General features: G+C 29.0%; 1 protein-coding gene across 1 annotated transcript; it reads left to right on the forward strand.

Annotated features, from left to right (window-relative positions):
• The first annotated feature begins 991 nt into the window (after nt 1-991).
• LOC114421136 (mitochondrial-processing peptidase subunit alpha-like) lies at nt 992-7,159 on the forward strand. The gene is made up of 12 exons (XM_028386947.1): nt 992-1,151; nt 1,552-1,806; nt 1,892-2,356; nt 2,491-2,658; nt 2,752-2,832; nt 3,018-3,084; nt 3,384-3,481; nt 4,308-4,380; nt 5,098-5,168; nt 5,263-5,312; nt 6,593-6,705; nt 6,793-7,159. The coding sequence occupies exons 1-12, from the start codon at nt 1,113-1,115 to the stop codon at nt 6,840-6,842; spliced, it is 1,530 nt and encodes a 509-aa protein (XP_028242748.1). The 5' UTR covers nt 992-1,112; the 3' UTR covers nt 6,843-7,159.
• Nucleotides 7,160-11,519: the final 4,360 nt, after the last annotated feature.

The following is an 11,519-nucleotide window of genomic DNA, read 5'->3' on the forward strand; positions in this document are numbered from 1 at the left end:
AACATTTTTATCTGATCAAAACTTAATTTCAATAGGCTTAATATTTTTTAAGATAATATCATCTCAATTAAAAATATAATTAGTTTTTTTACTTAATTTTAATGTAATTATATTTAATATAAAGTTAAATATTCCAAAAAACAATAAATTTAGTTAATTACATATTTTTTAAATAATACTAAATAAAAATATAAAATTATAATTTAATTAAATCGTTATTAAAATCTAATATGATGACTAAAGGATTGAAGTATATTATATATTTATAATCTTAAAGATCATTATTTTGTGTTTTTCTTTTTTCGATGGAGTAAATTGTACTATTAAATAATTTATTTTGGAGACAGAATTATTGTTATATAAAAATAAAAAGAGTAAATGTAAATTAATAAATCCAATATAAATTATTAAAATTTTGATGATAAAATAAAAAATAGTGAGGGATGTTGTACGCAATCTTACCCACCCTTACATATGCAAGGAGGCTGTTTCCGAATTTGAACCCATGACCAACATGGTCACCAAGGCACAACTTTACCGCTGCACCATGGCTTGCTCTCTTTTTTTATTTAGACTAATTGAAATAAAAATAACAGAAAAAAAAAGAAACGGAGGAATGAATAAATTAGTTTATATCCCATCAACTTTTAGTTTAAATTAGTGTGTTGCAAGAAAATAACATATTTAAACCTAAAAATAATTATACATACTTTGAGTCATATGATTGACGGCATAATTATTGACACATATTTATAAATTTTCTCGATAAATATTCAAAATGTATTTTATGAATTTTTATAATTATATATAAAACTTTATTTTATCAATTAGATTTATCTATTTTGAAGCATTTAAATTGTTACTGATATTATTGATATAAATAAAAAAATATAATTACATTATTATTATTATTATTATAAAATAAAAAAACAAAGATATTTTGTTCAGATTGAAAAAATGGATAACCTTTATGGGCTGGTGCTAGAGCCCAGAGTTGAAAAGCAAAGAACAGACAGCACTTACTAGTCCAACAGCGACGGCTGAACCTCTTTGTTCTCTCTGTCTAAGAAGAAGAAGAAGAAGAAGAAGAATCAAATATCCTTGAGCCAGACATGTACAGGAACGCTGCTTCACGTCTTAGGGTCATCAGTGTTAGTTACTATCTTTCTTCTCCTTCCCAAATTCTATTCATATTTACTGTGTCTTTCATTTATTATTATCGCGCCCTAGATCTCACCATACTCTGCACTTTTCATTACAACGCTGGTTTTTATTTAATTGATTAGTCCCGATGCAACTTCCACTGCTACTCTTTCCTGTATTCTCGGAGTTGTGTTTAACAACTACTGCATTACGATTCGAAATTCTTGTTAACCACTTTAGCTAGTGTAGTACCTCAGGCTGAAAGTCTAAAACAATTTATATTCTATGATTCTGTTGATTTTTTTTTTGTTCAAATGTTATCACTTAATTTACTGTGCCTAGAAAATTATTTTAATCCCCGTTTTAGATTTTGAGCTTGATTGTCTGATAGTTTTGGATTTTGGATAGGCCCGTTCGTGCAGCAGCAGCAGGATACCTGCCAGTGCCAGATTTGCAAGTTCCGTTGCCACACAACAATCCTCTTCTGGTTTGGGTGGTTTATTTGGATGGCTCACTGGAGACCGATCCAGTTCTTTACCATCTCTGGATTTCCCGCTTCCGGGCGTTACACTTCCCCCTTCATTGCCTGATTTTGTTGCGCCCGGAAAAACTATTATTACTACACTCCCAAATGGACTCAAAGTGGCCTCTGAAACATCACCGGTATGAATGAATTGTTGCTTATGTTTGCAAAAAGTTTAAAATTTAAATATTATTATAATGACCACATTTTTTTCTGGTTCTTCAGACTCCCACTGCGTCGGTTGGCTTATATGTAGATTGTGGTTCAATATACGAGACTCCGATAAGTTTTGGGGCTACACATCTGCTAGAACGAATGGCTTTCAAGACCACTAGAAACCGGAGTCACTTTCGGGTTGTTCGTGAGGTAGAGGCAATTGGTGGCAATGTGCAGGCCTCCGCTTCTAGAGAGCAGATGGGTTACACTTTTGATGCCTTGAAAACCTATGTTCCTGAAATGGTCGAGCTACTTGTTGATTGTGTCAGGAACCCTGTTTTCCTTGATTGGGAGGTTAACGAGCAGCTTCTGAAAGTGAAGGCTGAGATTGGTGAAGCTTCCAAAAATCCCCAAGACTTGCTTTTGGAAGCAATTCATTCTGCTGGTTTTTCTGGTGCCTTGGCAAATCCTCTTTTAGCTTCAGAATCAGCTCTAAATAGACTAAATGGTACAATTCTGGAGGAGTTTGTTGCTGTAAGTCTTCAAAATTAATCTTTATATATTACTTAATTACTTAATACGTGTTCATTTGTCTCTCAAAATTTAAAGATTTTTTATAAGATGTTCTTTACCTTTCTTATAAGACTTGAACTTTTATGAAACATCAGGAGAACTATACAGCACCTCGGATAGTACTTGCAGCATCTGGTGTTGAACATGAGGAATTGTTATCTGTTGCAGAACCTCTCTTGTCTGATCTACCCAGTGTCCCACGTCTAGAGGAGCCAAAATCAGTGTATACTGGTGGTGATTATAGATGTCAAAGTGAATCAGGGGTATGCAATAGAAAAATATAGCTTCTGTTCACACATCAGGTTTTTACTTTTTGGGATGAAATTTGTCAAGTCTAACATTCCTTGAATGACCAGAGGACCCATTTTGCTCTAGCATTTGAACTTCCTGGTGGCTGGCATAAGTTGAAGGATGCTATGATTTTGACTGTTCTTCAGGTTTTGATAATGTCTTACATTTTCTTGCTTTTCTGCACTTGAAATCACCTTTCCTTCTTTTAAGGTGGCTTAAAATATATCAGAGTATGGACTGTATGTTCTAGTTGGTTTCTTAAAGTATGTTTACACTTTACAATATGATTCATTAAGTTTGTATTTAACTGTATTTCCTCATTTTACTATAGATGCTATTGGGAGGTGGTGGATCATTCTCAGCTGGTGGACCTGGTAAAGGGATGTATTCACGGCTATGTAAGTTATCTTGAAATGTTCAGTCTCTTCTAACTTTGGAGTTGAAGCTAGGAACAAAGAATGAAACAACTGATACTAAGTTACATACAAGACTGCACTACATGACAACTATTATTTGTGATGGTCAATATTTGATGTATAATTGTTGTACTTGCTTTTTCTCTATTGCACAATCTTTGTGCAACTAAGCATTTTATGTGCTCCTTCTCCCTCCCCCCCCCCCCCCCCCCCCGAAACTGTATTCAATTGATTGTTCCTAAATTGTATCACCTTAACATTCTTGGTTTTATCACAAGCAGATCTCAATGTTCTGAATGAATATCCACAAGTTCATTCAATTTCAGCATTCAACAATATTTACAATGGCACTGGCATTTTTGGTATCCAAGTTACAACAGTAAGCCCCTTTGAATCCTGTCCATTATGAAACAATGGTTTCTGGATATATTGCATCATTTATACCAGCCAATTTTTGTATTATTGTAATTAAGGGTGTTTCTATTAAACCCTTGTAATGAAAGAGATCAGAATCAAACTTTCAACATGTTTTGGAGCTATGAGATAGTTCAAGTTCAACAACTGTATAATAATTCTAACTCCCCTTAAATCACTAGTAATAATGATGAACAAGAATTGGTGCCTTATTCTACGAATGAGCTTGGCAGGTTTAGGTTTAACAGATTTGTGCCATGACTTAGGCTAGATTTCAGCTTCTTATGTATGGTTGATTTGATTAGACTAGACGAGTTTTTGCACAATCCGTAATTATCAATCCTGGAATCTCTACAGTAAATATATAAATATCCATACACAACTTGTATGTCACATGCTATGGATAGATCTTTGAATAACATGGTGACAATGACAAGTAGGAAGGTGGAAAATAGAAGTTAGAATGAAAATCATTTTCAACCAAAGTTATTCACTGGTGAAAATGAATATGTTTATTTTTTATCTTCTCACATTTTTGTCTTGCTAAGAAAGTGGAAAATGTTTTTCTTTCCAAAATTACCATTTCCCTACTTTCCATATACTCACAACTCAACTTGGCGGACTTATATACTGGCCAAAATGCCTGGAATTGTTGAGTTTATATATATGGTAGATATGATCCTTCTGATCTGTTCCTTGCTGGAGTCTTGACTATCACTGTTTATACAATCTACATTAGTATCATATTTTTTTTTTAATAATCTGTTACCCCATTTGTGTTTATGCATCAGGGCTCAGATTTTGTATCAAAAGCCATTGATATAGCTGCTAACGAGATTCTTGGTGTTGCTACTCCTGGACAAGGTTTGCTGTTATGCTCTTGACTAGTATTTTGTTTCTTGATTATCACGTTTATACTTCATTTGGATTAGAAGTATAATGCAAAAAAGAATAATAAGGATAGAAATAATAGAAAAATAAACTAGAAAAAATGCGCCGTTTGGATGGATAAAAATAAGAAAACAAGTGAAGAAATCTCTCTTTCATTTGTTTGGATGAATGACAGACATCATTGAGAAGAAGAGGGCTTTCCCCTGATGAGATAGTTGTTGCTATATGCTCCAATAATAAATCATTGGTTTAACTGAATAACTAAAAAAATAGACCTTTCCTTATCTTTGTCTCAGGTTGACGGAAAAGAGAGGAGAAATAAATAAATTGTATGAAATATTTTTACACTAATTAAAAAAAATAGTTTTTTACTTCATTTTTTTTTTCTCTTAACATAATTTTTTTAAAAACTTTTTATGCTATATTTTTAGAAATTAAAACAAAAAAAATGAAAAGAGACATCATTTCTTCCATTCTCCTCCTCATTTCATGCCAATTTAGAGCAAAAGTTTTTTTTTGGTGGGCCTCATAGAAAATTTCCCTCCTTCCCATTTCTCCTTTCAACCGAAGAGTAGAAATTTGGTATTTCTATTCTATTTCCCTTCATTCCATTTCTTTCATCTCTATTTCCAAATAAACAAAGGATTAGATTGGTAGTTTTTCACTTATCCTTTTGATTTCTATCTGCAGTTGACCAGGCACAGCTTAATCGAGCCAAACAGGCTACCAAATCTGCAATTTTGATGAATTTGGAATCAAGAGTAAGTAAATACATCTCAAATGAAAATTTTATTTGTAAATTACAATGGAATTTTTTTTTGGTAACTATCTTTACTGAACTTAATGTTTTTTCAGATGGTTGTTTCAGAAGATATAGGAAGACAAATTTTGACATATGGTGAGAGGTATGGCTCAATGATGACATTCTGTAACTTCAGTTAATTTGAGCTTTAGTAATTACTTCACTGGTATTTTTTGTTTCTGGATGAATTACTTGCATAAATGTTTTCTTACTTGTATACTGAATTTTTCTGTTTGTTTTCCTCTTCAGCATTTTATTTTCTTAGGTGGTTTAGTGCATGTTTGGATTAAAGTTGGTGAACTTAAGTTTGAATCAAAATTATGTTAGAAACTTAAGTTTGATAAAAAATGAGTTTACATAACGTGATTTATGATTGGATATTTCTTTGCTTAAAAGTATTTTCATGAAATAATTTTTTTTTGGATAATACTAATTAAAAGTACTTTTAAATGTAAAATTACTGAAAAGGGCATGAAGTTTATAATGTAATATTAAATATGAGCTAGTAATATATTGTTAAAAATAATCATTAATAATTAAATTTTAAATTCTCCAAATTTAAAATACAGAATAAAAAGAAATTATATAAATTAAACGAATGCAGTTATCCACCAAAATTACCAAAAAATAAAAACTCAGCACACCGTCACACTTGCTTGTTGTAATCATATTTGAGATGAAGCATTATGATTACAGTAAAAATTGCATCCAACTTTATGAACCATGCTTCTCGGCACACCAACCATTTGACCAACAACGTGAATAACAATTAACTTGACCCAACCACCCAGTAGTAACACTGTCATCATAGGTAAAATAGGAATATATTTCACAAACTGAAACCGAAAGTTCCCAAAGGAGCCTTTCAGTTGCTTCCGCTTCAAACTGAGTTTAGAGCAAAACGGTTGGTAATAGAATTGCTTTTGGAGGCTACCAAACAAAGCCATAATTTGATGATCCAAAATGAAGTTTGAAGCCACCAAACTGAAATCCAAACATGCTCTTAGTATCTTGGTGTATAGCAATGCTGTTCTACAATGAGTATAAGAATGGGGACATGATGGTGAAATATGTTTGATTTTGTTCAAAAAATAAAATTAGCATTGGACATGTTATTGCACCTATAGAAAGATCTAGTCTTGGCCATTGCTATAGTATTCTTTTAGATTGAAGATTCCATCTTTGGTGCCAGTTCCGGTTCATGCGGAATTGGAAGTTATATGCTGAGCATGAATTGACACCATTTTAAAATGGTGATTGGAAAGAACAGAAAAGGGGAACTGTTAAGTTTTTGTATTAAATGTTGCCTATTGTTGCTTGCATTTGTTTTTTACTAGAAATGCTCTAGTGCCTGTAGCTAAAGGATGTCTTTTCCCTACTCAGGAAACCTGTGGAGGATTTCTTGAAGGCAGTGGATGAAGTAACCTCAAAGGATATCACTTCAATTTCGCAAAAACTCATTTCTTCCCCTCTCACAATGGCATCATATGGAGATGGTATTTCCTTGTTTTTGTGAAAAATTCTCCTTGATTGTTTTTTTATCTTGTTCTTGAGTAGTAATCTTACCTCCCCACTTTCTGCAGTTCTCTATGTTCCAAGCTATGAATCAGTGAGCCTCAAGTTCCGTTCCTAATGAGATTGTTTCCATCCATCATATTGAGTCTTCTTTGTATACAATCAAGTCTTGTACGGCTGAAAGGTGTAAAATTAAGTTAAACTTCCCTAACTATCCTTGTTGTAGTCAATAAATTAGTGATTGTGCACTAGCCACATTTGCACATCTCATTATTTCGGGGTACATAAACATTGATCTGATAGTTCTCACAGACTATTTTTTGGATTGAATCCCTTTGAAAAACCAAATCATAATCAATGGATCAGGAACTGGTTTTGAATAAGTGTATTGTATTGCTAGTTGAAATTCTAATTTATGGTGATTATATTATGGGATTATTTATTGTTGGCCACATTTGGCTCTGCTCTTTTAAAGAAAAATAGTTATTTTTTTCCCTAAAAAACTAATGATCATTAGACAAGTTTTTCAAAGAATTAAAATGTATAAAAAATGGTTACTTTGATGTTTTTCTTAGAAGATACATATCAGAACTATTCAACTGCATTTGTTTCGTGAACTAAATTTTATCGTCTAAACTGTCCTTTATCGTAGATCCTCTACAATTTGACATGGAGAGAACTAACGAATTTGAGACAACCATCTCCCGAAAGGTTGTTGTAGATTGGCTTCTTCTTTGTGTGAATTGAATAATTTTCATCCAATCTTTTTGACCGTGAGCCAGGAAAAAAAAAGTATACCTCTTTCTATCTTATGCTGTCTTCTTTATAGCCCCACAGAAGTTACGATAATTATTGCATGTTTGTTTTAGTTAAAATTTAAAATCATTACACACACAACCGTTACAAAAAAATATTATTGATAACACTTAACTGTAAATAAAATGTTTCTATTTTGTTTAAATCAGTAAGCAAACCTGTGCAATCGATAGGAAATTAATATAAATATATTATTATTTTAATTGATAAGTAATATTAATTTTTTTACAAAAAGAATGTCTTTCATTAATATGTAAATTTCTAAATGTATTTATTATAATACTTATTATAATAAAAGGACTACAAATTTTAACAATATAAATGACATTAAGTATGACTTTTTTTAAATGATGACGTGTACTTTCGTGTAAGTAGTACTATTTGTGTTTTTAATACATAATTCAGAATTCAGATGATCGATTTTATATGTGCATATTATATAAAATATTAATGACTTTTATAAACATGATCTGATATTGTGCAAATTAAATTATTATTATAAGGTGAGGTGACTTCATGTAGTAGATTCTCATTATCGTCTTGTTGGATGAAAATCCACTTTGAGGTTTATTTATAATTATTTTATTAATATTTATAAAGTATTTTTATATTACTCATGAGTTTCAATGAATTTCATAAATATTTGTAAGTATATTCACGTAAGTATGTGAATATTTGTTAAAAAAACAAAACAAAAAAAATTAATTAAACAAAAAACAACCAAATTTTTTAAAGCATAATATTATACTTATAAAAAAAACTTTTAAAATATATATTAATATTAAAAATATATAATATTAATTTATTTATTTATATAAAAATCATATTGAATCAACTTAATTTATATATAATTAAAATTGTTTAAGTAATTTCAAATTATAAGTACTCATAGATATAAGTACCTTAATACCTACCCATGTCTCGCCAATAAAAAAAAACAGAGAAAAATGGTTTATTTTATTTGTAGGTCGCATGTGCCCATTAAATTATCTATTTTCATAATTTTATTTAGATAACTTATCACTTATAAATTAATTTCTAAATTATAATATAAAATTTTATAAGAAAATATCAAATAAAATTATAATTTTTTTTACAGTCAAATAAAATTATAATTAATATTGTTATTTTTCTTCCAAACAATTGATATAATTAGTACGAAATATATATATGTACGAATCCACACGAATTTTAAATAAGGTAAATTTATTAGATTTAGATAATACTCTTTCTCTTGCCTGAATTGTTATCCACCAATTTAATTGGTTACTATTAAATTTGTAAGAATGGGCACAATTGGTTTTCGTACTAAATAGTACTGTTTGAAAATCTAGAAAAGTCATATTAACAACATGATAGACTAACACAATAAAACACAAATTGGCTTAAATTAGTATCTAAAGAGAGTGAAAATGAATATCTATTACTCTATTATTTTTTGTCTCTGAGAGACCCATATTACATGCACAACAACATATAGAAACACATAAAAGAATATCTTCACAAATTTCATGAAAAAGGAAGTAAAAAAATACATCAATAATAAAAGATACAACACAACAAAAATAAGTTAAAAGAAAACTTGATTCATGGCCAGTTAGCCACCAATGTTTTATTTTCGCTTATTTCTCTAAAACTTTACTTCATGATGATTCTAAAATGAAAACACATTTGAAATTGAAAAAATCAAATTACGAAAATACTAAACCAAGTCTGAAATATAAATGAAACAAATTTGAGTAGTGAGCAAACTACCATAAGCACAAGGGAAGATGGGAGTTTAATTCCCATGTTGCAACCACTTTTTGGATTGTAGGATATCCAATTATCAGCCCAATTTTCGGTCAATATATCATGCAGTCTTCGTGAATTAATTGTTGCATCACGTTATGGACAACTTCTTCCTTTTACCTAATGCAAGCGTAGCAGCAAAAAAAAAAAAATAATAAAAAAAAAATATATATATATATATATATTAAAAAAAATACAAAAATATTATCTATAAGACTTGAAAAAATAGTTTTTAAAATGAAAAATAAGAAAAGAGAGAAAAAAAAACTAATGTTAAAGCTTTCCGGTTTTTGAAGGAAAAGAACGATGATTTTTTCAGAAAAAAGAAAAAAAAGTTTTCAAAGCTGTCAGAACCTTTATTTTTTATTTTTTTATGTGAAGCATGAGTGAGAGAAAAAGAAAACAGCGTAGTGAAAGGAGAAGAAGAGGAAATGTAATAAAATAAAAAATAGGTACATGAAAGAAGAAACTAAACGTTGACTATTTATTAGCAGAATTTTAATTATGGGAGTAATTTGTGTAAATTAAATTAATGCATGGATTAATTGCGTAATACTGCACAATTTAATTAGTTAAACCACAAAAATATTTGAAATTTAAATTTATTTATCTAATTAATGCTTAAAATATATTTTTTTAAATATGAATTTGATTCTTATTACTGATGTGAAAATCTTATTGATAAATAATATTTTGAAGTCTGTCCTAACCCTGACAAGCCTTGAAACCTAATTCATCTAAACTTTAATTTATATAAAAAAATCTTTTTTTTTATCAAAATTGATTTTAATAAATTTTGTTAACTGGGTGGCCTAGCCTACTAAATATTTGAAAGAGACAAAATTAATCATATAAGAATTGAGATAAATTCATGATATGTGTTCAGTAAAAAAAATAATGATATGTGTTAAAAAATATATTTAAAATTCATTGACCCATAAAAATATGACGCTAAATCTAATTAAGGAAATGTTTTCACGTTAATTGCACCTTTAGAGTGAATATGAATAAAAAAAAATCACTAATGAAAATAATCATTATTATAACACTATCACTAGTATAGTGTGACATAATACTTTTGTAGGTGATCATTAAATGTTATGACCAATCTAATAATATTAATAATAATTTTATATATTTTTTTACGTAAAAATGAATAATAAATCTAGTAGAATGTATAAAAATTATTATTTCAAAATGTATTTTTACATTAATATTAATATTTATTTCAACAAACATGTGATTATAATTATTATATCAGGATTATAATAATTGTATTCTTACGTTAATCATCATTAATAAGTAATATCTTAATTTTTTTTTGTCACAAATATAGATATCATTCAAAATTAAACTTATATGTTTTATTTTTGAAATTTAAAGGACTCTGAAATCCGAGAAATTGAAAGAAATTAAGGACAGATTAAAATTATTATATCCAAATTTGTGTTTTAAAATTAAAATTAATTAATGTAATTAATAGAACTATTCAAATGATAATTTACTACTGAAATTAATGACAATGCATTTAATTTTAAATATAAATAATATATATGATATGCAACTGAAACAAATATTATAAAACACTATAGTATGACATGTGCCATTCGAAGCACTATTTCACAAATTTTATATTATTAGATATTAGATTAGATTATTAGATTCTTTCAGCTTCTGAAGTTTTGATTCTCCCATGAGTTGGATTTGTGCCGTCGGCATCAATGTTGGCTAATTAATGAAAGCTTATTTGGATGTCTATATAACTTATCCATGTAATTGGCACCATAGTTTTCAATGTTCCGTATCATAATTACGTTCATTTCACTGGACTACATTTTATTTATTGTAAAATATTCAAATAGTACAGGCTTTAGGTATGTTTCACATATCTGTACTGTTCTTTACAAAACATATATAACTTGATGTTTGCATGATTTGGACAATTTTACCTTTTTTTTTTTTTTTTCCGTGTAGATTATCATAGTAGTATCACATAATTTGCGTATCTTATAGAAATCAAATAGACCTTATTTTACTACTTACATTCAACTATTTTACTGAAATAAGAAAAATTAATTGATTAATTGTTTTAAACATTTTTGAACAATAATTATGTTAAATATAGCCAATTACACATAAATTGCCAAATTAATTGATTTGATGATTGATTCTCTTTAACATGTGCGTA

The sequence above is a fragment of the Glycine soja genome, chromosome 8, assembly GCF_004193775.1.
Source record: "Glycine soja cultivar W05 chromosome 8, ASM419377v2, whole genome shotgun sequence".
NCBI classification, from domain to species: Eukaryota; Viridiplantae; Streptophyta; class Magnoliopsida; order Fabales; family Fabaceae; genus Glycine; species Glycine soja.